The 27,095-nt window shown below is 43.5% G+C and overlaps 1 protein-coding gene across 1 annotated transcript; it reads left to right on the top strand.

Moving 5' to 3' along the window:
* The first annotated feature begins 236 nt into the window (after positions 1–236).
* ALOX5 (arachidonate 5-lipoxygenase) lies at positions 237–25,361 on the top strand. The gene is made up of 14 exons (XM_036386210.2): positions 237–387; positions 4,187–4,385; positions 6,087–6,168; positions 7,761–7,883; positions 11,161–11,267; positions 12,849–13,021; positions 13,744–13,890; positions 13,977–14,180; positions 14,411–14,497; positions 15,678–15,856; positions 18,499–18,620; positions 20,712–20,812; positions 22,660–22,830; positions 24,039–25,361. Exons 1-14 carry the CDS (start codon positions 238–240, stop codon positions 24,216–24,218), a joined length of 2,025 nt encoding a protein of 674 aa, XP_036242103.1. The 5' UTR covers position 237; the 3' UTR covers positions 24,219–25,361.
* Positions 25,362–27,095: the final 1,734 nt, after the last annotated feature.

The raw sequence follows: 27,095 nt of genomic DNA, 5'->3' as shown, positions 1-27,095 counted from the left end.
GCTGGAATTCGGGTGAGGGGTGCTGTGCCAGGACACGGTGCCGGCCGGAGGCGGCACAGGCGGGATGGGGTCGGTGTGCGGGGCCGGGCCGGGCCGGGGAAGGGGCGGGCAGCGCCGAGCCGCCCCGTGCGGTGGCGGAGGAGGCGGCGGCGCTGGGCAGGGTCTGGGCGAAGGCAGGAGCGCGGCTCAGCAGCTCCGGTGGGGCCGAGCCGAGCCGAGCCGAGCGGGGACCGGACCATGCCGTCCTACACCGTGACGGTGGCCACGGGCAGCCAGTGGTTCGCGGGCACCGACGACTACGTGTACCTGACCCTGCAGGGCACGGACGGCTGCAGCGAGAGGCACCTCCTGGACAAGCCCTTCTACAACGACTTCGAGCGCGGCGCGGTGAGTCCCGGGCGCTGCCGGCCCGCACCGGCACCACCGCGCCTTGCCCCGCGGAGCCGCGGACCGGGCAGCAGCCCCGGCACCTCGGCCGAACCCTGCGCAGCGCCCCGAGGGGCCGGGCGGGGCTGGGCTTTCTTCAAGCGCTTGACTCCGGGTGCCGGTGCTCCGGAGCGGGACACCGGGGTACCCGCTGCCCTCCCCGGCCGCCCGGCATCCGCATCCCTGCCCTAGGGATGGAGCTGCGGTCAGTCAGACCTTGGGAAAGACGGGGCTCTTTGGTACTGACTTACGATGGGCTTTCAGATCTCCTCACACTTTCTTTACAAATACTAAGAAAACATAGTGAGTTTCTTGTTGACAGGTGATTTTTAGGGTCAGTATTTATTATAGTCAGAGCACTGTTATCTCCAAAGAATTAAACAAAGAACTAAGAGCATCTAGTGAAAGTAAAATGCCTGCCAAGAGAAATGTGTAGGGCAGCGTCAAAGAAAGTTGAAAAACAGCATGAATATGTGAGGATGAAGTTGTGGCTGGGTTATCAGCTGTGCTCTTCTTCTTAGACCAGATTTCTGCTGTTAGCTGTGCTCTGTCCTCTCTGTGGTCCTATCACCGTGTTTCAACTATGCAAATGTAATTGCTTATACTCAGAGCATTGGTTTTGAATTGAATTTATTTATTTGCTTATTGTCCACTCTGGAAATAATAGACTTTTTTTCCCCTCTTTTTCCAAAATGTGTATTTTACCTGGAAACAAAATTCACAGTTTCTAGAAGGTCTGATGAGATAGAAACAACTTTGAAAGTTTTAAAAAAGATATTCAGAAGTTTGGAAGTTAGACCTCCCACCCCATGTACGAGTGAGTCTTCAGTGTCATGGTGCTGCTTTGCCTTGAGGTGTGGTTTTTCAGCCATGTGGTTCACAGCCTGAATTAGGTCCGTGGTACCTTTGTGTTAAACATCATGGACACACTTAACAAAAGTCAGCATTTTGAGTAGGTGTTGATGGCATGTGTGGTTGTGGTCCCCAGATATTTACCAGCCAGTGCTACTGAAGTTAATTTTCTTTCACGATTAAACATTCATTAGCTTAGGACATTGTTACCTGAATCTCCCCAGTGGACATCCAGTCATTGTTTCTCTCTTATCGGCTGAATAGTCACATACTTTTGGCAAAACTGAACAACATTAGCAAGAGAGGTTGAAGGAGACCTCAGGCTGTCCTGCACATTCAGGGTTAGGGCACTTTCTCCCAGGAGGGCTGAACCCTGCCCAGCTCAGGAGACAACCCACCAGGGTTTTACTGACCAGGCAGTTTGCTCTCGATCCTGGCTGCAAAAGAGGGTTTCAGGTGGCTCTGATAGAGAGCCTGGCAGTACTCTGAGCATTCAGTTGGGCTGCATCCTGTCACAGGGAGAAAATGCCATGATGGAACATTCAGTGTCTGCCCAGCAGCAACAGGGGAGCTGCGGTGGGAGCAGATCCAGCGGGAGCAGAGATTTATCCACTAGGTGATATGGTGGGTGAAATACTAGGTGACATAGAGGTGTGGGTGTTAGCAGCAGTCAGTTTTTCAGCATGTATTTGTTGTGGACCATCAGAGTAAGTCTGTTGTCTGTAAAGTGTCTGGCTCACTTGCCGTACAATGTGCTACTGGTTTTGGTAGCACATTTTTGGTTTTGAGGATGTTTTCTTGGGGAATGCAGCATCTTTTTCCAGGCACCTGTTCAGGTTATATTGTGCCCAAACCACTGTGTCTTAATAGTATGTTATGCAAGGGAAAGAAGGAAAGAAAAGAAAAATACCAGTACAGAACCAGAAAACTAAAACTGAAGAAGGCCAGAGACTGAGTTTTGTTGGTTTGCAAAATATAGCAATTGTTTTCACAGTTCTGCCTTTATGAAAAGTGAAAGTGTTTCTTTCAATACCATCTTTTTTTTTTTCTGCAAAGCAATTCAATTGTTAATCCTTTTCTAAAACAAAAACAGTTTTTAGTGGATGAGCAGAATTTTGCAGCATTATTTTGTAATTGTTGTCTACTTTCCAGGTTTGGGGTTTTTTCCCTAAATGTTGTGCCAGGCTCTGTAATTCCATTCTCCTCATAATGTCTTAATTTGCATTATTGCAAATTGGGCATTACTATATGTGATTAAACAGGGCATGGGCAAGATCTGAGTAGGAGATTTGCATGGCAAATGTTGACTGAGGGAAAAGTATGTGGAAAACCCTGAAGGAATTTGCACAATGGCAGCTCAGATGTAGTTTTTTGACTCACTTCAAGCCCTGGACACAGGCAATGTTGAAAGTCATAGTTTCTTTTCTTTCAAAGTGTCTTTTGAGTAAATTCCTCTGGTGCTGAGTGATTTCAAAGTTAATGGTATCCCTCAGTTCTCTCTTTCCTTCCTGTTCCCCTTTCATCTGCTTTTTTGCTTTTGTTGAAAGAAAAATACTAACATGTATTTCCAGAAAGGAAATGCAGCTCTTTGCACTTAGAGCTTTATGCTTGTACAAAGAGGAGTTGTCTGTGCCATCCTTTTTCCAATATAAGAATGGCCAGTAGGAATCTCTCCTCAAAAAGAGACTCAGGTTTTGCATGAGATTAAATTGCTTGAACAGCATGGTACAAGAGTTTGGACAGTGCAATAGTCTTCATTACTTCTGTTCTCTCACTCTACCCTCAAACTGTATAAAAGCTCCCTGTATCTCTGGTTTGCCATACAGCCACCCTGGTGTTTATCAAGGGACCTCATACAACAAATGGCATAGAAACCTTGAGCAACCAAGTGTCAGTTCTTACCTGCACCTAGTACATTCTCTGTAACCTGACATGCCTTTATCTATTAGCAAAATTGTCATCTGAGGTGAGCCCATGGCAGTGCTGGCTTGGAGGCAGCAGAAGCTGTGTGAGGTACCAGGAGGGAGCCTTCCCTTTCAGAACGGCCTTTAAAATTGGAAGTGTGAAGGTCATAAAAAGATTAAAACCCTCCAGGATCATTTTAGGTTAATTTCATGTCCTTCTTGCATTACACCAACAGTAACTACTTTAGGGCTCTGGTAATATAGGCATGTAGGCTGTTGCCAGAGGAATGAGTTTCTTTTGAAAGTTGGCTGTCAATGTGACATTTCTATCAGCTCCTTGGATCCAATTCATATAGCTCTTTGCTTTAAATCTTATGTGTACATATCTCTGGGTGTGACATTGTGCTTAAATTCCTTTGTACATCTGAGCCTTACAGACATAAAATGTACAATTGTCCAAATTTTAGCTGTATAAACATAAAATCTACCATTGTCCTCATTTTAAAAAGGGAGAACTGAAGAAGACCAGGAAGCAAAAGACAAAGTGGATTTTGGTGATCTGGATACTGTCCTTAGTCTGAAGCATACATAACTAACACACAATGGTCTTTAAAATTCCTAGTCCAATGTTCTAATCTCTTTAGCATCTTTCCACTCCAGTTGCATGAGTAGATGTGCCCTAGCAGTACCTCCTTCAGCTCTTGCTACGAGAGTAGTGAATGGTTTCATTGGCCTGCATGTTTTTCTAAGACTTGCACACATTTCAAGGAATAATACTCTTTTTAGGTTGCATCCAAAAATGTTTCTCCATTTCTGGAGTGTTTTGCATGTTATTGTTTGTTCTTTTTTTCATCTTTCTGTTGCACTGCAGTCTAATAATAGGTCTTTCTTTTTTTCACCCACCAGAAGCTGGAAAGCTGTGTGAGAAAGACTAGGTATGCCTGGGTAGTGCTGGGGTGCTTTCTGCATATGCAGTGCATCACTGGCTGTATTCTGCTCTGCAGGTTGATTCCTATGATGTGACTGTGGAAGAAGACCTTGGAGAAATTCAGCTAATAAAAATTGAGAAACGAAAATACTGGTACCAGGATGACTGGTACCTCAAGTACATCACTGTTAAAACACCAGTGGGTGACTACCTGGAGTTCCCCTGTTACCGCTGGATTACAGACGAAAAGGAGGTTGTCCTTCGAGATGGAAGAGGTGAGAGCTATTAGAAACCAGTTTTCCTGCAGAACACCTGGAATTCTTCCATCTCTCCTTCCCAATTCTCCACATACCTCCCAGTCTTCTCCCTTCGATGAAGATCCTCTGCCAGTCCCCTGCTGCATCCTAGAGAGTGGCTTTCTCTCCTAGGAATGCTTTCTAGCAGCCTGTTGGGCACTGGTAGTTGGGTTGGATATTTTGGGAAGCACATACAAGGAAGAGTCCTAATGCTGGCTTGTTACAGTGGTCTTGAATTTGAAGGTTGACCCTAATGCCAAATTTTTTACTGCTCCACATCCCCATTGCTGGAAGCCCTTTTGATCCAATTAGAATTAGTGTTCCCTCTTTGTTTCATTCTAAGCTCCTAAGTGGCCCATGATTCATTGCCTGTAAATTGTCTTGTTTTCATGAGAATGAAAGAAAACCCCAAAGTTGCTCAGCAGGTGCCAACTGAAACAGCAGCTTACTTTTCATTCATTCTCTTTGCATGCTGTCAAGTCCAGGACAAGGCAGGGTGATGGATTGGACTGCTCCAAGTAATGGTGACCAACTGAGAAAGGTGTTTTTAAGTGTCTCTGACACCTACTTGCTGTGACCAGGGTTTGGGGAGACATTTGTCACTGATGTTTGCCTGTTCCTCTCTCTGGTACCTGGGGTAGGTTGGCTACTGTAGTGTTCTGCAGCATGAGTGCTTGAAAACAGCTGAAACAAGTGTGAGGTGGTAGGAAATAAATGTTTATATTCCCCCTCCATTTTTGGCCACTCCTGGCTGGGGCATTTTGTGTTTGAAGTCTTTTGTCCTATAATGACAACTATGTGTCAGTTTATTTTTGGTGTTTCCATTTTTCATAATTTGCTTTATAACAACTGTACCACTTCCATGGAAGGCAGCTTTGTGTGGCTTTCAGAGTATGGTGAGGCAAAGGACAAAAGTAAGTGAAACTTTCTTGGTAACTTGGACACAACCACCTGGAAACCATTAGCCATGCGTCAGCTGTAGTACCTCTGATATTACCAGCCCGAACCCCAAACAAGCTTTTGTCATGAAACTTCTACTGGTTTTATCTGCCTCCACATTTGTGTATGTAAAGTGAGGCTCGTACCTTGCCCTTTCTCTGATCACTAAGGAAGTCTCTTAGAGCAAAATGTCTGGAACAGAAGTGTCATTGTTTTTTCTTTCTGTCCTCATGACTGGAAGATGTGATTATTTCCCCAAGCTGGCTGGGGAGAGCATTGCTCAAGGGGAGAAGCTTGGAGATGTTTCCTGCACATGTCATTTAGCAGAGAAGATGATCTCAAGTAATGTTGTGGTTTCTCTTATTGATGGAAAGTCCCTTAGATACTGAACTGTAAAATTAGTTCCCAAGACTCTCTTCAGACCATTTAACACTAGATATGTACAGCAAATGTCTACATTAGAAAACCAAGATTATATACAGTTGAGACTGATATTCCTCGTTTGAGCTAATTTTCCCTTGGAAGCACCAAGTCAGGAGTTTGTCTTCTTCCACAGATTCTCTAAGGACCTGTGTGTCCACTGAAAAGTACTAAATTGGATCATGTAAGCATTTCCCGCAAAAACTTTGTAAAGGTATAGATCAGAATTTTGAAGGTTTGAAAACTTTGCTGGCCTTCTCAACACTTGGGCAGTGATAGGTAGAGGAGCCTGATAACCCCTGTCTCTTTTCCCTGTTACAGCAAAGCTGCCCCGAGACGACAAGACTCAGATCCTCAAGCAGCACAGGCGCAAAGAGCTCGAATCCCGTCAGAAAATGTACCGGTGAGTTTGCCACTGCTCCAGGGTCTGTCCTCAGCAGGTCACAGTCTGGCAGAGTATATTCCCATTACCACATGCCTCTAATTACTCAGCTGCTGGATAAGAGAAAGCCTAAGTTACCATGTTGGCATATCTGGTTTTTACTTAGATGGAATCCATTGTACAGTGACGATCACCCTGATGCAAGTGGCATCATGGATACTTGTGCCTCAGATAAGCCAATCTGTGAGACTTCCATGGAAATTCAGTGATACAGCCTCTGTGTGGGCCCTCTGGCACACTGTAGTGCTTTCAAGGAAAATCTTCAGGGAAGATTTGAAGGCATATTTCATTTGTCTCTTACAAGCGGTACTACAGTTTTTGGAACATGATCTGAACATGTCAGCTTTTCCCAGAGCTTTTTGGCTGCTGCACCAAGCTAGCTTGAGTTGTTTCCTGCACCAGGGTGCAGTGCAAACCTGGCCCTGTTTGAGTGAACTGGAATGTGCTAACAGAACACAATTGTGATCACAATTGTGATGTATAAAAATCTCACATATGTGTATTTTACATATATGTTTCATATATATATATATATATATATATATGTACACACACGTATGTATTATATATCACATACATATTATGCTGCCATAGACATTTTTTCCTAGTCAGTGTCATGATGAGAAAATTCTGTCTTTTCTCAGAGGGTAACTCCAAAAGGCATTAGACATTGCCTTTTGCTAGAGATGTGCTCTGTTAAAATAACAAAAGTTTCTTGCACTTGTATCTCTTTATTGGGAGAGCAGGGCAAAGGGTCTATTCAGAATTGATGGAGTGAGGCTTGGTGTATGTATTGTTTATTTCATTTGAACAAGAAAGGCCGTTCCCTACAAATTACAGGAAATAGAGCAGAGGAAAATATGGTTCAAAAAGAGGTGTGTCACAAAATTTTATTTACATATGCAAGAAGGAAGGCAAAACCATTTGTAATTTCAGGGAAATAGCTACTAAAAATTCTGATGCATAGCTGATAATACACAGTGCAGTCTGCGTGTGGCAGGCAGTTTGGAAATACCATTGAAACAGTATTGTTTACAATTCACTTTCTTTTGTTTTGAAATAAAAATGGGGCAAAGAATGTGTGCCATGGCCATTAGGAGGTTGAACAGTTGAATCAAGACTCCTGGAGAGGGCCTTTTGAAAGAATCTAAATACATACCTGTGTAGCTTTAGCTGCTGTATCTCAGTTCTGCAGAAGTGCAGTCCCAAGAATGAGCATGGATTGGGCAGCTGTCTCTCTGTTCCCTCCCCTCAGAACACATTTGAAGCTACTGCCAGTTTCAACCAAATGTGGCAAGTGTGTCAAAATATCACAGATATTAAGTTACTTCAAGTTTTGTGAAGGTAGGTGGCCAAGTAGATGCCTTCCAGTCTGCTTCAGATTCTGTGGGGTACTGGTAGGTGTTGATGTGGTGTAAATCACTTATTTTGGCCTAAGTGAGTCTGACACAAAATTCTTTTATAGCAGTAAGCCTCCAAAACAGTAGAGGTCAGGACACAGCTCTCATGCTGATAAAGTTTTATGGTTAATCAAACCTCTCTTATTTTCTCAGCTGGAAGGAGTGGCATCCAGGCTTTCCCCTGAGCATCGATGCCCATTCTCACAGTGAACTGCCTCGTGACATCCAGTTTGACAATGAGAAGGGAATTGACTTCATTCTGAACTACACGAAAGCGTAAGTGTTTGTGGGACTTCAGAGTCTGCAGAATCTCTTTTGGGGCAGGGTAAGGATCTGACCACCTTTTGGGTTTCATTGAATCTCAGAATCGGATTATTTTCTCCAAGTGCGGGATCAGCAGTCAAAGTATGAAAGTAGGAATTGAAAGGATTTGTTGGTTTTTGTTTTTTTTTTTAGTTATCAATATTTATATTTTTCACACTGGGAACTGACTGAGCCTCTGCATTCTTGTTAGCCATGGTTTTGGCTGTAGGCAGATGGAGACACTGGTGAACACTGATGGAAACATCAGCAGCTCTACAGGCACCCGAGACCTTGAGCATCTCACTCAGTTCTCAGCATTGCCCCCTGGAGATACCTTTCTCCTCTGACTGTTGGTGATAATTGAATATTCTGGTGACATACACAAAGGTTGTTATCAATGCACCCTTGACATCCTGCTGGAGAAAATCTCTTCAGAGCAGCCCATCAGTTATCCACACCTGAGTGTAATCTGCTTGGGGCAGCCAAGTCACCGTCCACCCACTTGCACATATCATGTCATTGAGGAAAACATTGGATGGCCGTTGGATGAGCCTGAATAATCAATCCTGCAGAGCTCTGGAATATCACAGTGTCAATGAGGCAGATGGGACCTCTCTGACCCGTGAGTCTCCTTCTGTGCTGTCTCAAGTGCCCAGGTCATACAACACTGTCTCAGATATCCCACCACACTATCAGGTGGTGGAATAGTCTGACATGAGACAAGAGTGGTCCTTACATGTCAGAGCATTCTGGGTACTTTATTTATTCATTTAAGCAGCTGAATTCCGCTACCAGCACAGAGTCAAATCAGCATGGTGTTAGCCAGTGCAAAGCAGCTGTTCTCCAGCTCAGATAGAAGATCTGAGTGATGCAGGAGCAGCAGCACCTGAATGCCAGAGATGAGAGGATTGCCACTCGGAGACATAAGCAGTTTGGAGGCTGCAATCCCCTTCCCGCAATCCCATCCTCCCCATCCATCCCATCCCATCCTGCCAGGCTGTGGCATGTTGTCAGAGGGCTTGAGCCACTGCCAAGTGAAACTTGGAAGTGACTCAACAGAGTGCAGGGACATCTATCTTTGTCATTGGCTGTAAGGGGCCCTCCCCATGAAATAGGAACCTGAAACTGTGTTGCTGACAGCCAGCCATTCTGGATAACTGATACGACACAAAACAGATTTTCTAAGCAATGGCAAAGCTTCTTGTCTGGCACATTTGGCTGAAAAATTTAGACCTATGTTTCTGGTCAAGTGAGTTGTGAAAATCTTTGGAGAAGAGTTTGATAGCCCTTATCTAGCTATCCTCATGTGCTTTGGGAGCTTGGAACAACTGTTTGCAGGAATGGAGTGGAGAATGGGGGAAGGCATGGGGCTTGACTTCAGTTTGAGTGCAGTAGGAAGGATGGCAGAGAGGTACGTCTGAAACCCAAAGGCAAAGTGTAGCAGTGGGCAAGGAGAACTTTTAAGGGAATATGTGAGTGCTGGGAGAGTTATATGAGACATAGGAAGATGTGGAAGAGGGGAGGGGAAAGCCCTTTTTCTTGGGAAATGTAAAAATGAACTTGGAGGGAGATAAATCTCAGATATTCTTTATGCTGTTGCAAGGTTGGATTTTTGGATGCTATTGGCAGTGGATAACTCTATAAGTTTAAAGGATTAATTGTGTGTAGGTGGAGATAATCCTGAAGGTGCCTGGTGCTGACGTGACCTACACTATCTAGCAAATGGAAACTCTCAGCCTGGATTCTGTGCCAGAAATGCAGGCTTGTGTAGCTATTTTGGACCAGTGTTGCATTTGGGCAGATTAAGTTCTACAAGCAACTCTGACTTTTTTCTCCTTGCTCTGGTTTCTAGTGTGTGCCAGAAACTTCCAAGTACTTGATTTCTTGAGGAAAACATATTTTTGTTTCCTGAGTCCTTTGGAAGTTTTTGAACAGTGATTCTGTGTCCCTGTTGCGTGTGAGAAGACCTCTGGAGACACCATCACCTGTTCTAGCCTAGACAGTTGTGTGACTTTTACTTCCAAACATGCCTCCAGGCACCTCTTACCCTTGACTGCCATCTGCAGCAGCAGAAAGAGCCCATTCTACATGCACCCCATCTGGGCTTAGTGCAGAAGCAGCTCCTTTGTTTTGTCTGCATTGTGGTCATGCTGGTCTAGAGCCCTCCTTCCAGAATGCCACTGGCTGTTTCTCCAGGCTTTTCGTCCTCTCCAGCCAGTTCTGGTCCAGTCTTTTCTATATGTTTGATGATTATAAATCCAGCCTCCTGGATTTAAATATTATATATTATTTAAATCCAGCCTCCTAGCATTCTCCTCAAATTCTTTTTGGGAGGCTTTCATGCAGCACTGTGACTTTACTTTGTTGTCTGCCCTGCATATCTTCATGTGCTGTGTGTGCTTTTATTTGTGTGTTTGAAGCATGAGTGGGAAGCCAGCTTTCTTTTTCAAGTTCATTATTTGCCTTCTACTCAAAGTAAATGATTTCCATCTAATAGCAGCAGTTTAGCCTTTATGCAATAATTTAGGACTCGTCATTTCATATAAAGGGAACTTGCTTGGCTGTGCTGTGTTTGCTGAATTAGCAGATGAAGTCAGACATTTCTGGCTCCCAGCCCGCTGTGTTCATGTGATGTGTGCAACTAAGAGCCTTGGTTTCTGAGGTTAGATGTGAGCATCAAGTTTATCCAGCAGCTCAAATAAATAGAAAGCTCTCAAAAACTGAGGCCTCACACTTTTGGGATCCAGTCTGGCCTTTGTTGTGTAGATACTTACATTACCTGTTGTTTTTTTTAGGAATAGTGGCTGCCCGATCCTGGGTAATCTTCTGACTTTGTGCTCCTGTCTGAGTCTCTTTGTGTCACCACATCACGTTCTGAATTGGTGTTAGTAGTGCCCTCAGCACTCTTACCTGATGTTAACCACTGACAATGTGTGAAGCACTAGCTTTTCTGACTACAGTTTTTATAGTTCCTAAAGCACTACTAACCCTACTGCCACTGTAGGCTGCTGAGAACAATTCTAGAATGGAGTTCTGTAAATGCAAGAGCAGAAGTTGGGCTCTTGATGTGCCTTTCAGCCTTGTGTATAAAGGTACAGCCTGCAATAATAATTCCATAGGGTGGCTACTCCCACATTCCACTACTAAAGTTTATTGTGTTTAGATAAAAACACTGAAAATAATAGGAGTGGATATTGAGAAAACTGGAGATTATTTTTTTCCAGATATGTTTTGTTTGGTTTATTTTTAGGATGGAAAATCTTTATGTCAACCGTTTCATGCACATGTTCCAGTCTTCCTGGAGTGATTTTGCAGATTTTGAGAGGATTTTTGTCAGAATCAGCAACACAATATCTGGTGAGTTTATCAGCATTTGCTCATGTTTGCATCACAGAGTGACTAATTAGTTGTCTTGTTTGATCATCTGATTAGGATAGATGTGGCTGACCTGCTCTTCTGCTCTCCAATAAATAAACTGTATTCTCTGAAGTTTTACTATTCTTCAGGCTGCCTAGGGATCAATTCGCAGAAATAAGAGCAATTATGCTTTTCTTGGGTATAAACCCAAGCACACAAGGTGGCAGAAGTATTAAAAATTAATTGCACTATTTTGTTACATTTAATAAGGTTGCTTCCAAAAGTACTTATAACACAAGAATTAGATATGATCTACAATTAATTTCATTGATAACATTTCCATACTCATGAGGAAAGCTCCAATTCTGTGACATTTAAACATTAAGCATCAGTCTCAGCTATGTTAATACAAATCTCAGTTTGCTTTTTTGCAAGCCTTGGCAGACACAGGGAGAAGGTGTTTCAAGGCAATTTTCAGTCATGCAGCTTCTGTCCAAGGTGCTGAGTAATTTTTTCTTGATGTAGACTTCAGATACAGCAGCATTCATTAGGCAGTTGATGGAGATCATGTAAATGTCATTATATATAAACTTATCTTTTTTATGCTTTATTAAAAAGCATTGTGAGTTTTAAGACTTTTTTAAAATTATCACTTTTTTAAAGTGATTAAGTTTGTGATTGTGAGTTTTAAGACTTTTTTAAAATTATCAAGGCATTCCCTTGGGGCCTATATTTTTAATATTTTTACCTTTTTTAGAAAAATTAATTGCTTTCAGAAAAACTCCTGCCTTGTTTAAAACTAGCCAGTAGTGGAAAACTTCACTACCTTTATTTTTCCCTTGAAGACACCAATGGGGTTTTTCAAATTAGCTGAAGTGACAACATGACATTACAAAACAGAACACTGCAACTATAGAAAATATCCAGTAGTACTACATATGTAATAATGAAGAGATGGAGTATCCAAAACTAGAATTTTATTGAGATGTTAATCTGGGTTTATATCAGCAATTGAAAAATAAATAGAGGGAAAGCAAGTCAAACAAGCAAAACAGCAAATGAGGAGTTTTACTGAGTCAGAGTCCTAAGCCTCCCCCAAATTTCCTTCACCCAGCTCTAGCCTAAAAGAACTGCTCCAGCCACTGCTGTTCTTTTCCTACACACATTGATGTGCATTTCCCTTCTCCTGCTTGTGCCACCTGTTTTTTAACTAATCCCTCTGTACTGCATGCCCTGTGAATTTGAAGAGGGGGATTGGAAGACCTGAGAAGGTGGTTTACAGATGAAGAGAGTATTCTTCATAAAAGTGAAATATTTTATTCCTCATTTCTTCTACATATAGATAAACAAATTATCATCAATTTCATAATTCTCAGTGTGAGAAGCAAGAATTAAATTCTCCATTTAACTTCAGTGATATTTCTTAAGTCTGTCACATTTTGAATCCTTTTCTTGCTGCTTTCTGTATTCAAAGTGGCAGTGCAGTATAACAAAAAGGTGAGGGGGAAAGGAGGAATCCTACAATGCAGTAGGTATTGATGCTGCACAGACATTGATGCTGTAGGCTTGCTTTTCCTTTAGAATATGTGATGCAACACTGGAGGGAAGATTTTATGTTTGGCTACCAGTTCCTGAATGGATGCAATCCTGTGCTGATCCGGAGATGCACAGAGATACCCAAGAAGCTGCCTGTGACCATGGATATGGTAGAATGCAGTCTGGAGAGGAACCTGACACTGGAGGAGGAAGTGAAGGTATGGCTCTGGGTCAGGCTGGGCTCCACCTGTTCCTTCTCACATCCTCTAATCTCCAGAGTCTGTTCTTACTGCCTTCAGCCACATCTCCTTTCTTCAGGATGTGTGATAGGTCATGGCAAAGATGCTTGTCTCTGCAGGCTGGCAGTGCTCCTGTTGGCTTTTCTCCTGCTGTCCTGCAGCTGCAGGCCATGCCTGTCTCCAGGTCCAGTGGAAGAGCTGTAACCTGCAGATGAACAGTCCTTTGTCACTGGTTTTCTCTGAAAGGTTAGGGATTGACTGAATGCCTCAGAGGGGAAAGTTCCCTCATCCTTGCCTGGCAGGGTCATTCCCACTAACATGCTGAAGAAGGGTTGACAAGGGTGGTCCCTTGCTTTTGTTTGTACAATTAACACAAGGTTCTCTTCAGCTGGCAGGGTGGAACTTGCTTGTGTGTCACTGCATGAGTACCAAATACATAGATGCTTTTTGCTGAAAGGCTCACTGCCAGACTCTGCAGACACAAGTCAGATAGTTTGTGCAATGGTTCTTGCTGTCTCAATGGCATCATTCTTGAGCTGCCATGAGCAAAAGCAGGCCAGGGGTAGCTTGTAACCACCAGGCTCATATCAGTCTCTGCCAAGACTTCCCATTCCTTTGTTCCAAGCTGCTTGCATATCATTAGAACACATCATGCTTCTCTTTTGCTTTTTTGGTTAGGTTTTTTTTTTTTTTCCCCACAGCAAGGCAACATTTTCATTGTGGACTATGAGCTGCTTGATGGTGTGGATGCCAATAAAACAGACCCGTGCACAATACAGTACTTGGCTGCACCCATCTGTCTCCTGTATAAGAATCTGGAGAAAAAAATTGTACCCATTGCAATCCAGGTGGGCTTGCTCTCAGGGTCAACTGTTTGTTGTCTCATTTTAAACATGAAGGACTTGGGGTTTCATGTTCTTTCTATATCTTTCAGCTTGGTCAAAAGCCTGGACCAGACAATCCCATCTTCCTTCCTTCAGATGCCACCTATGACTGGCTGCTAGCTAAAATTTGGGTCCGCTCATCTGATTTCCACATCCACCAGACAGTGACCCACCTCTTACGGACACACTTGGTCTCAGAGGTGTTCAGCATAGCCATGTTCCGGCAGCTGCCTGCTGTGCATCCCCTCTTCAAGGTTAGTCCTGGCAGGAAGGGAGGGTCTCTGTGGGGTGGGGTGGGATGGTTATCACATCACTTGCACAAACCAAAAGGAAGTTCTGGTGATCGTTCAGCTGAAAATAGTTTAACTAGCTGCTCTTCAGGATAAGATACAGCTAAACCACCAGGGCTTCAATCTTTACATCTGGCTGCTGTTGAATTCAAATTGAGAATTTTCCTTCTTTCATTGTTTGTTTCATTTCCCAGCTCTTAGTGCCACATATGCGGTTCACAATAGCCATCAATACCAAAGCCCGAGAACAGCTTATTTGTGAATGTGGCCTTTTTGACAAGGTGGGTAAACTCCTTGTGAATCTTCAGTGTTCATGTCAGTTCATCCTTATCCATGGTTCTTTGCTCTTCATGGTTCCATATGTACATATCCTGTAATCATCACATTTTGCTTTGTTCCCTGACCTTTCTATTAAAGGGCAAACATAAGTAATGGCACCTGAGAAACATGCACACAGAGCCAATGCCTTGTTGTGCTAAAGATGTTCTCTTTTACCTCTAAGTAGCCAAATCAGAACTGGCCAATGTCAGTCAGTATCTTGCTCATCGCTGATGTGTATAATATAGGAGTGCAGATAAATTCCTGCATATATATCCACATAGTTAAGCCCCCAGCTTCTTTTAAATACTCAGTTATTCATCTGTGAGCAAGGGGATTTGTGATTGTAAATGGAAATCTTCATCACAGAAAGACACATAGGTAAGACAGATTTCTGAGACCACAAAAAGTATGTTTGGATTGCAGACTGTCTTCTTGAGTTGCCATAAGCAGCAGACCTGCTAGGATTGAATCTCAGCTTCATCTGAGTCACTGAAATGTAGCTGTATGTCATACCTTTATCAATGGTTTGGGTGAGGGCTGGCGTGCATCCTCAATAAGTTCACAGGTGACACCAAGCTCCCTGGGAGAAATGGAATTCCACATCTAGGAACTGCATCGGCCTGGCACAGAGCAGTCTCTGTGGCAACATGCTAGGAGTGTGCTATGAAGTTTGGGGAGGTTTCTGAAACCCTTTCAAAGAGGGAGCCTGTGTTTCAGGACACCTCTGTCCTTGTTGCACCACTGGCACCAGGCCAAAAATAGCTTCCTTGCTTCAGAGTTTTTCACCCGAGCAGAAAAGAGGGGTTAAATCCAGACACCTTTCCTTGTTGTCTGTACTCCACTTTGCATCCGTTTAAACAGAAGTGTCATGTCCATACCCCATGCATGTGGGATGAATGTGTGAGTAAGACCTGCCAGCAAAGATCTGGAGTTCCAGAATTTGTTGGTTCTGATGCAGATGAACAACAAGCTAGAGGACAGTAAATGTAAGGTCACAACTACAACAACACTATATCATATGCTAGAAAAGCAACTTTTGGGAACTCTTGCACAGTGATTATCTGAAGAGTTTTGCAGTGCTGTCTTGGCACAAAGGGAACACAATCTCCTACTGTTCCCATCTTGCTGTTCTTCCTGCAGGCAAATGCTACGGGTGGAGGAGGACATGTACAAATGGTGCAGAAAGCAATGAAGGATCTGACCTACAGTTCCCTCTGCTTCCCTGAGGAGATCAAAGCTAAAGGAATGGACAGCAAAGAGGATATCCCCTACTACTATTACCGGGATGATGGCATTAAGGTCTGGGAGGCTATAAAGAGGTAAAAGACCATAGTTCTAGATATTGGCTAATAAAGTCACAGGGACACAGACCTCACTTTGATCTTCATGGCACCTTGTAAACAATATCTGGGCTGGTTAGTCACATAGTGCCTTTTCCATCCAGTATATCTTATCTGAGGAAAAATACTTAGTCACGCACACACTCTTAAAAGACTGGTAATTCCTGCTTTTTTCAGTGCTATTTCCTTGCATTCTGTACTTCAGAGGACCTTTTACAAGTATGTACTCTTCTACAGAATTTCACAGAAATTCAGTGAGTTGGAATTTAGCCTGCAAAAGGAATTTAGTTATTCTTTTTTTAGCTATGCACAAGCCAAGAGAGGACTCAGTTCTCTGAGCCAGCCACATGAGCTCATCAAGGTTCTTGTGGACTGAAAATATAAGCTTGGCTTCCATGATGGTTCTCTTTTGAAACTCTGTAAATTAGGTATAAACTGGTTGAAATAAAACCTTTCTTAAAATGCCTTAAAATTTTGAAGTCTGAGTTTAATCAGGAAGGGCAGCAATTTTGAATAAGGAGAGGTACTGCAAGGCTGCTCGACCACACAATCATGGCTCCTTTTCAGATCTGAAACCCTGCTTTGCATGATTTATATGGATCTTATTCTGCAGTGGCATTTAATTTAACAAACAACGTATTTTTGCATGGCATTAGTTGCTTACCAAATATGCAGCTGTTTCTGATCACATGACTTTTGAAAAGCATGATCATTAAAAATCAGATCTTTTGTGTACCCAAAGTAGGAGTTTTATGTTGCAAGGATAATGTTGGAAGTTCTGGGGACATCTTTGTCTGCTGTGTTTTCTCTGTGTTTTTATAAGGGCTTATCTTGCAATATTTCCTGCAATTGTGAGTGCCCATTTGAGAGAAAAGGAAGTTGTTACTTTGCTGCGGTTGTTTTCTTCATGAGGTCCTTTTTTTTTTTTTTCTGTCCTCCTACTCTTTTCCATGTTTTCTTTGTGGATTGAGATATGCCTTTCAAATACCAGGTAATTATTAGTCCACTCAATTCAGTTTGAGTGTTTGTGGGTGTTGACCTTGCTGGAGGGTGATGTTACACTGCCTCAAGCTTGGCTGGGAGCTGTGAATCATTTGTCCTGACCCATGAACCCATGGCCATGCATGTGTCTGCTCACCAGGAATCTCCTACACTCTGCAGGGCTATCAGTCTTCACTTTTCTGATGAAATAATTTCTATCTCCAGCATTACTTCACATGTTGTAGAAGGCTTAGGCCTGAGGAAGCTGATAAGGTTGTTCCCACAGAAACCATGAGTCTCACATAGCAAATTTGTAAATCCTCTAGTCCTCTTCCTGTTTCTGATCTAACTGCAGATAGATACACCAACCCAAACATATTTCGGCCCAAAAGGTCTCACCCACACTTCATATGCTAACTTCTGTTTGTATGGAAGGGGGTCTGAAATACTGCCATTTTTTGAGAGGAGGATCCCCTTCCTGTATCACCTGGCACCAGTGCCAAATGCATGGAGACAGAACTCATGGAGAGCAGCTTTCTCTCTGCATGTTGCTAAGTTTTTGTTTTCTTTTCATTTCCTCTGGGAGCTAAAATTACTTAAACTTTTGATGTTTATTCAGTTATTTATCTGCCTCAATGGCAGCTCTTGATTGGCTGATAGGAACCACATTGACAGATTTGTAAAAGTCTCCAAATTGCAATAAATGTATAACATGTATAAATTTCTATTTTATTAAGGGATAAATCTCTGTTGGGTAACAATTCTTCAGTCAGCTTCTACAGTCAAGTGTTTCACCCTATGGGTTGCTGTCAAAATATTTAGCAAGAGCTTCAGCAGGGTACCTGCAGAGCTAACAGAATATCTCAGCACAGCTCCATTAACCAGTCATTCAGTCATGAACTGCAGTTCTTCAGGAAATCAGGATTTCCTATTTTCACTGCTTTCAAAACTGCTTGTGTTATCTTAGTGTTTTAAGAGCCTGTCTTTCAGAGGTGAGCTAGCCTGGGAAGCTTTCCTAGGAAGAGGCATCTTGAGAAGAGGAACTGAACAGGAAGGTGTCTGCTGTGAACAGTGGGCTGTTCTGTATAGGAACAGTGGGCTATTTCCTGTATAGGAAATAGCTCTAGACCTCTTCTTCCCAGGAGAAGTTTCCTGGACCACTTAAGTATTTCACAAAAAGGATATCCAATGGGAGGGGTCAACTCTTGGCATTCAGGGGCAGCTTTGGAGAGTCCCACACACAGGGAATGGTACTGGTATCACAGTGTGGGAACCCCACTGCCCAGTGTGGGAGCCATGTGGATATGCAAGAGAGAGTCTGTATGGAGTGAGGAGAGGATGTAGATGTGATGACAGAGGTCTGTGCAGGAGCAAATCCTCAAATAAGAGAATAAAGTGCACAGGATTTTTCAGGGGTTGCAGTGTGGTCCAGGATCTTGTTGGGGGAAAAAGTGATGCTGCAGTCCTAAATGAATTTAAGTTGCCTTTGTTAATTCCCACTGCTTGTAGGAAGAAGATAGGAGGGTTTTGAGACCTTCTCTTGTCCTTTTCTGTTTAGCATCTGCAAGGTCAGAAGACCATCTTCTGGAATGGCAGACTTGCATTCTCCTTTCATTTTGTTTGTTTGTTCCTGTCTGCAGTTTTGCAGAGGATGTAATTCACATCTACTATGAGAGCGACGAGGTGGTGTGTGAGGATGTGGAGCTGCAGGCCTTTGTCAAAGACATTTATGTCTATGGAATGAGGGGTGTGAAAGCCTCAGGTAAGGTGGGATGGCCCAGCTGGGTCTGCAGCTTGTGCAGTCCCTGCTGGCAGCAGTGCTGAGGGCACAGCACAAGACCTGCTCTCTTCTTGGGCTGAAGGAGCTGGGTTTTGTTGTGAGACCCTGGCCCAGGCCCAGGCCCATCTGTGTCTCTCAGGAGACACAGATTCTCATAATGAGCTTGAGCAGCTCGTGTAATCTTTCTACAAAGGGGACAGGGCCTTTGATTTTGTCTGCTCATGCTTTAAGCACTGGGGCAGTGTCTGTGTGTGTTACAGCCACCAGGCAGACTGATGGACATCAAGGAGCAGTGAGGCCCCTTGAATCATCTCCTCCAAACCTCACACCAAATAAGAACATGTAATAATCTCCCAGGAGTATATTGCTGCATTTCACATTTGTCCAGCATTTGTGTCATCATTGAACTTTTCTACTCTCTTCAAAAACAGATACTCATCATTTCCATGAAATGTTTTCCTTTGCTCTGTCTCTTCTCACTGCCTCTCTTTTCTTGCAAACCATTACTTGGCCATGACAGCTCTCATCCATAACATGGTTCAATTTGCCTACCTGAGTAAATACTCCCCTGTTGTTCCCTAAACACGTTGCTTTTCTCTTCCACACACATTTTTTCCAAGCAGATTTTCAGGAATTTATAGAGGTGGCTGGGGATTCTTCCTATTGTCCTGTCTGATTTAAATCTGTCAGCACCTGTTGGCCAGTGACCTAGGGCAGATGGCTCTGGTGTTGCATGCACATTGGAGTGCCAGATGTCCAGGCAAAAGTGTGATGTTTCCAATCATTATGTTCTGGTGGATAAAACGCTTCTATCTGCCTGGACAAGCAAAGGTTCATTTTTGTTTTTCTAGCTGTCTCTAAGCAAAAGCTTAGAAATGTTGTTCCTCCTGGTAAGGACTTCATGCTTGACCTAAGCATCCTGATATGAGAGAAGTCCTGAGCCTTCCAGGGCTCCAGCTGGGGTGGGATGCTACAAGCACCACTGGTGGAAGGACTGCCACTACAGATGGGAAACCTACCAGGCTTGCAGCATCTCTTTCTGCACTGCTGCTGCTCCAAGGGTTGTATCATAGAGAATGGAGATTTGGCAGGGTCTTTAAAGTATGAGAGGCTAAATGAGGGAGGCTGTGGCTCTTGTTTCTTCCCTGGGAGGGCTGCTGTGACTGGGAGAATGCCAAACTCCTTTAAAGATGAGCATAGTGTACTTAGAATAGCAGGACACAGGTGGGGATGCTGCATCCTCTCCTCTTTGGGCTTGGTGGCTGGCCAGACCTACCTCTTCCCTCTTGCAGGCTGAGTTCTGCATCAGGTTGGTGATGGAGATATGAAGCAGCTGGCACAGGCAGCCTGGGCAGGGGCAGCTTGAATACTGGGACCAGTAGTGACGTTGGGCTGGGACAGGGGTACAGTGATACAGAGCTGGGGTTACTTCACTTGCAAACTATTTCCCTAGCCCCTGACTACTCTGGTTTTTCTTTGTATAACTCTGATTATTCTCCTTCAAAGACAGCTTAATGCAACTATTTCTGTTCCTCATTCTGTTTGTTTTTCAGAAGTTCTCATTTCCTCACTTCCCATTTCAGCAAATCAACTCTCCCTGCACTCTTTCTTGCAATACACTTGACTGCTGAACCTCAGACCTTTATAAATACAAGTACATGGTCGCTTCCTCCTTGGCATGAACCTTCCCTGCTCACACTGCAGACTGAAGAAAAATGGAGCAACTGAGGTCCCTGCCCTGGGGACTCTGGGAGTTCCTTGCTGCAGGGTAGGTAGGACAGGAACACTGGTTTTTAAAGGCATAATTATACTTTTTCTTTCCCTTATGGAACACCACCTACTTTGCAAACAGTGGTGATGCCTCAGAGACTTGTATGAAGCAAGGCTGTTTTTACAGCTGCACAGCCAAGGCACAGAGAAGTGAGGAGCTCCTGTTGGACCACACAGCAAGACCCACAGAATGCCCTGCTCTTCAGACACTGCTGTATGGCCCTCTGACCCATGGGTTCTCATTACTGCTGGGTGGCAGGGTTACTTCATTGCTGGGTCAAGCTTTTCTTCTCCTTCATTTAGGGTTCCCTAAGATGATCAGGACACGAGAGACACTGGCAGAATATCTCACAGTGATCATGTTCACTACATCGGCTCAACACGCAGCTGTGAATTTTGGTCAGGTAGGAACCTGTGGGAGGACTGTTCTTCTTCCTGGGCTGGGAGGTACATCTAACAGGGCAGGGTCTGAGAAGCATTTTTTAGTAGATGTACAGAATTTCATTGCTTTTTTTTCTGGTCAAAATAACTGCAGAGCCATCTACAAATCCCCATGAAGTCTGTGGAAACTGAAGTAATTTGGAAGCTGAGAAAGGCATTTCAAGTCCGACATATGTACCAAGGATCAGATTAGGGGTTCTAACTCATATATTTTAGTTTTGTTGATTTTATTATGGGACTAATTTTTTTAAGTATTTAAATGGCATTGCTGCTCATTTCTTGAGTTTACAAACCAAGTGGCAACTTTGAGCTTCCTCTGTGATGTTTGATGTGTCACATACTGATAACCTGTGTTATCCCTGCCTGCCTTGACTGACATATATCTGCCCTGAATCTGTAGTAACAACCTGCCTTTCAAATGCTGTTTCTTTCAACATCAAGGCATTTTGGAAAGCAGATTTAACAGCCAGAAGCAAATCACTTTGTCAGTCGCAGAGCTTTTTCACTGGGTGCTGGTCAGTCACTGGAGCAGGCTCCCCGGGAAAGTGGTCACAGTTCCAAGCCTGTCAGAGTTCAAGGAGCATTTCAACGATGCTCTTAGTCTGATGGTTTAATTTTAGGTAGTTCTGCAAGGATCAGAGAGCTGGACTAGATGATCCTTATAGGTCCCTTCCAACTTGAGATATTCTATGATTTTATGAGGTTTGGTTTTGGGGTTTTTTTGCATGTTCTCACTTCAGGCATAGGTGGTCTCTGAGATATCATCTCAGAGACAAGCAGAGAGACCATCTTTCTTATGGTGGTTATTCCCAAATACCCTACATCACTTTTTATGCTGACCCTCCTGTCCACCCCTGCAGCTCAGGAGCCCTGGAGAAGGTCTGGAACCTGGTGTCTAATGAACTCACACTATTGCTGTGACATGTCCATAATCAGGGACCTCTGCAACTGTTCCCTTCTAACTTATCTTTAGAACTGATTGAGACAACTCCCAGTGCCCCCCTCAGAAAATCCTGTCTGTTCAAGTACCACCAAGAAACCATCTCTTAATTTGTCATACAGAGGATATGCAGCCCATCAGTAAAAGCATCTTCAGCCATGGAAGCAAAAGACAGAGAGGGCTGAGGGGAGGAGGGGGTGGCTGTGGGCTTCCCCTCAGGCAGAGCAGGGGCAGAGAAGGTAATGAAAAAGTGCTAGGGATAGAAAGGGTTCTGGTAACTGCAGCATCTTAGATGATGGCAAAACTCGGGGTCATATCTGAGGCAAAATGAGTCATCAGCACCTCACTGCACTGAACCAGGCCAGAAGTGACTATGAGTTCCCAGTCTGCTGCTCATCATGGCCATATCTGTGTGCCATAGTCCATATTTCTTGATGAACCAGCATGCTTAATCTCTGTTAGTATCTGAGCACGTGGGCATTCACTGTGGGCATGTTCTTGGAGGAAATTTACCATAAAAGAGAAGCTGGAGTAAAGGCAATCGCCTCAGGTTATCAGAAGGGAACTTTGTTTAATAAAATATTTAAGGCCTTAGCCAATCTGCTGAATTTGGGCTGTGTGGCACATGCCTGTGGTTAGCAGAATAGATTCTCCCATTTAGATTACCCAACTCAACTCCTGAGCAAAACAGTAGGGACTTCCTTGTCACCAGCTCTTCTCTAGAACTTTTCTGTCATTAGTATCTTCTCTTTCTGAGGGGCTCCTATTACAGAAGCAAACTCCCTGCTGGCAAACTCCTGATTTTCTTTGGTGTGTTCCTAAGCACCAGCCACTGCAGGTTCTCACTGTGGTCTCCTGCTCTTTGTGCAGTATGACTGGTGCTCCTGGATTCCCAACGCCCCACCAACAATGCGCTGCCCTCCCCCAACAGAAAAGGGCACAGTCACCATCGAGCAGATTGTGGAGAGTCTGCCAGACAGGGGACGTTCTTGTTGGCATCTTGGAGCTGTCTGGGCCTTGAGCCAATTCCAGGACAAAGAAGTAAGTCAACCTCCCTGCTCTAGGTGCTGCAGATGTGAGACCATGAGGGCCACGGCAAGACTGCACAGACTCATGAGACTGTTCTGCTGCCCATGCTTGACTTGGCCATTTTCACCTTTCTGTGGAGACGTGTCAGTGCTGTGGGTTTGCCTGTGTTCTGCCAGATGCAAACCAGCTCTGAGAAAGAAGTTGTATTTTTACTCTGAGGCTGTCTCAGCTATAATCAAAGTTCTTAAGCTTGAGCATGGCATTGCTTGAAAAGGATGTTGGTGTGGGAGGCAGAGGGCTGCAGAGGCATAAGGGTTGTCCCTGCAGTGCTGGGGAAGAAGGTACAGCAGTGCTGTGTCCCCATGTCCTGTTCCTTTGGAAAATCTGCTCCTGTGCCATGTGCACTACAGCTGTGGCTCGTGCCTGGCAAGTGAGGAGTGAAAACAAAACAAGCCTACAGAAGGCTTTGCAGGCATGTAATGCCATGCCTGGTCTGTAGCCATTTCCCTCATGTAAAATGAGGTTGTAGGTACCAGGTTGTTTCATGCAAGTGCTCTGGAGAATGTGTTTTGAAATCCTTAAATAGAAGATGATGGACAGAGGGTACTTTAAATTCAGTTTCTCAGTAAGAAGAAAGCAGTACTAGCAGAGAAGCTTGTACTATGGGAAATAGTGCCCAAAGTGCCCAAAGCAATGCCAGTGTGCATCTTGGCAGTGCACTTTTCAGAGCACCCTTAGAGTCCAAGCTGTCTAAAGCAACTGTTGTATTGAACTCTGAAGAGCAGTTTGAAGTCAACAGAAACTTCCACTGTCACTGAATGAAGTAGTCATTTTCCTTTTAAGCCTCTGGCTGGGAATTCCCCTCTATCCTTTTTTCTAGCAGCATAAATGTTTGGGTGGCTATACAGAGATCTGGCATAGGAAGCTCGTCAGACTGGCCTCTTCCTGAATACAAGTGCATGGTTTTCAGTGGATGAGGTCTCCTCAGGTCAAGGAGTGCCATATAGACCCCTCAACCAGCACCACAGAATGATGCAGGGATGGAAAGAAGCAGCCAGCAATAGAGGGAAGGTGTAGGCTAACTTAAATATTAATAATACTATTTTAATAGAGGCATTTGTGAGCAGAGGCTTTGGGTGGTGTCCTGCCAAATGGCATAATATTGAAAACTAATTGCCTTTGCTTTCTCAAAGTGTGGTTTCTTGGTGTTTTCCAATCAGCTGTTTCTGGGCATGTACCCAGATGAACACTTCGTGGAGAAGCCAGTGAAAGAGGCTATGGCAAAATTCCGCAAGAATCTGGATGAGATCGTCAGCACCATCACCGAGCGCAACAAGAACAAGAAGCTCCCTTACTACTACCTCTCCCCAGATCGTATTCCCAACAGTGTTGCTGTTTGAGCACATAGCCAGGAGAGTTTGAAGGCCTGTAAAGCTAATGATGTTTTTCTGTTATATGCTTCTTCAATTAGCTTTTCAGAAATGGGTAAGAAACCCACCCTCTCCATCAGAGCTTGCTTAAGTCTATTTGAACTTTCAAAATAAATTTGGTTAGGACCAATCTTGCAAATGAAATCTAACTGACAACCCTCTAGGTCAAATTTGTTACGAATTTATTTTTCCAGGATTTTTAAACTAATGTTAGAAGCAATAGACATGTTGTCTTTCCCTCTCCTTGTCAAAACAATGTAATCACAGATTCACTTAGTGGAAATAGTATCTTGAGCAATAAGCAAGTCACATTTTAAAATCCTTCCTGTTTTTAATAGGTGACACTGGTGACATAAAAAAATATAACATTTAAAGTTTATGCATTGTTTTGAATCTGATTAATGTGAAATATTTTCACTACCATCATGCATATCCTAATCAGAATGAAAGTAGAAGCAGGAAATTTTTTTTACATAGCTGATGGGGTTTTATTGCTTTCTTACCAAGTTCATGTGAAATGACATCTCATAGGAGATGAAAATTTTGTACTTTCTTAAACCTAAGTATTTTCTACATGAAACTAGGAGGGTTTGTTTTAGCCTCTGCCAGCAGAGTTTTATGTCATTCACATGTAGGGACAAATGTTCTCCTTAAGGCAGTGTCAGCAAGTACAGACCTATGCTCAGTTTGTTTCATTGCTGAGGCTGTGGGGTTTGTGGACAGATTCTTCTGTTTTGTGGGGAATGAAGAGGCTACTTTGGATAATGGAAAAATTTGTGGAGAAGGCTCAACTGACAGCTTCTAAGAGGAATCTAAGATTTGGCCAATTAAGCATAACTGGCATGTTCCATCTTAGTAATTAACCACTGAGTTTTGTCTGTTTTGTGTAGAGGTGTTTATGTTCAAACACTTGGGCTCTGGTAAAAGTTGAGAAAGCCGCTGAAAAAAAAACAAAATTGAGGTTTGTGAAATTTAAGTTGTGGTTTTGCTGATTAGAATTTGGGTTTATTTTTCTGAGAATTTGTTCCTTGTACTTGATCTGCCAGCATGCAGTGTGTTTTCTCAATAGATAAGAAAGTTCCTTGTGCTAATAAAACAAAACTGAACATCTAACTTCTATTTCCTAATTCAGCATCTAATACTATATGTCTCGAAAACCTTGTAGGAATAAACAAAATGTGCTGTGTAGAGAAATGAAGCTTATGTAATTGAGAAATACAGTTATTTTTATGTAATTGAGAAATACAGTTATTTCTATAATTCATGTGTAATTTGGAAAATAGTACTACTAAAATATACACCCTTTCATATAAAACAGGTGTGAAAACTGATTTTAGACCCTTTACAGCTGACTGATTCCTGTTTCCTCCCCCAACCAAAGACTTCAAGAAAAATGTGGAAGGTAAAATCATTTCCTATTATTGAGTAGTAAACTTATGATTTATGCATCATCTTCTCACTGCAGCCCATGAGAATTGATGAGTGTAGAAGCAGAGTAAAGCAACAAGGAATAGGACCAAGGAATCAGAGACAACTTGTGAGCCCACTGCCTCGAAAACAGAAAAGTGCAACTTAAATGCAACAAGCTGATGCAATATATCCAGCATGCTAGCTCCAACTTTTGTCTTCCTACTACATACAGAGAATGTCCTCTGGCTTCAGCTTTCATTTGATAATGATTTGCATAGTCAAGTATTTTTTAGAAAACAAAATATGGAAGGAGACTGGTGGATGTTCTTTCATATCGGTGCCCATACAGTTGATGGGCAGTGTGGGGAATTAAATGCATAGTTTTGAAAACTGGCATTAGCATCTGATTCAATGGCAGGAAAGGCTGTGGAAAGAGGTAAACAGGTTAAAACTAATACTGGCACCAGAAAAGAAGCAGATACCTGCAAATAGTAAAGTGCTTACTCTTCCAGGGGGCCTGGCTGTACATGTCGTTGTCCCACTCTCAGCTCCCTTTTCAGCTTGTCTCCATCTCTCAGAAAGTCACCTTCCCCTGCACAGGCCATGGGTTCCTTCCCCACGTCTTTAGCCATGGCTTGCTCAGAGCTGTCTCCTAAAGTCATGGCACTGGGGTACAGCACCCACCTGCAGGTGCCCTCCTAGGTGGAAATTAAAGTATCAGCTCTGTCTGGAGTGTGTGGTGCACTCAGCTTGTGACAGACATTAGAGCTGGATGTGCCTGGCCCCAGCTCTGCCAGGGTTTGACAGCTCGTGGCTTGGCTGGGTGGCTGCTGCTACTGCCAATCCAAGGGAATGGAGCCTGGCTTTTCAACTCAGTCTCCCCTGCTGGAAAATCAGCTGCAGTGATTCTCAACTGGCTGGAAGATTGAGCTAGTTCCAGGAAGTCCTGCCAGCATACCTGAACCTGCTTTCCTCTTTTTACAGGGTGTATTTAACTCTATAAATTACTTTTTGTAGGATTGTCCCTTTCCCATCCCCCAAACAAACCTTGCAATAATATGATTCTCACTGCCCCAAAAACAAAGCCCTCATACTTCTTAGTCATCCCATATGAAGTAAGCTACCCTTTTCCCATCAATCCCCATTTTACATGTGGGGAAAAGGAACAAGAGCAATGGAATTCAGTAGATCAGCTCTGATTTGAGGTGATTCTTCCTTTACAGAGAGACTGTGAGAAAGCTGTGTATCTGAAGCATGATAGTTTCATCCTTCTGGAGAGAGAGCAACAAGCTCAGGCTTGGTTGCTCAGAATTACTTGCTCTGTTGTTGTGTGTTGAGCAGAACACAAAATAACCCCCAAAGATGTATTTCTAGCTAGCAAGCTTCAACCAGCAACTGTCCTTTCCTGCTACAGTAATAGCGACATGGTATCCCTGA

The sequence above is a fragment of the Molothrus ater genome, chromosome 8 (genome assembly GCF_012460135.2).
Source record: "Molothrus ater isolate BHLD 08-10-18 breed brown headed cowbird chromosome 8, BPBGC_Mater_1.1, whole genome shotgun sequence".
NCBI lineage: Eukaryota > Metazoa > Chordata > Aves > Passeriformes > Icteridae > Molothrus > Molothrus ater.
This window is presented reverse-complemented; position numbering and strand designations above follow the sequence as displayed.

Bases quoted from the DNA above. Each gene is read 5' to 3' on its own strand.
- ALOX5 (XM_036386210.2), top strand. From the start codon at position 238: ATGCCGTCCTACACCGTGACGGTGGCCACGGGCAGCCAGTGGTTCGCG. The intron at 7,884-11,160 runs GTAAGTGTTTGT...GTTTATTTTTAG, and splicing joins ATTCTGAACTACACGAAAGC to GATGGAAAATCTTTATGTCA. The intron at 13,891-13,976 runs GTGGGCTTGCTC...TATATCTTTCAG, and splicing joins TTGTACCCATTGCAATCCAG to CTTGGTCAAAAGCCTGGACC.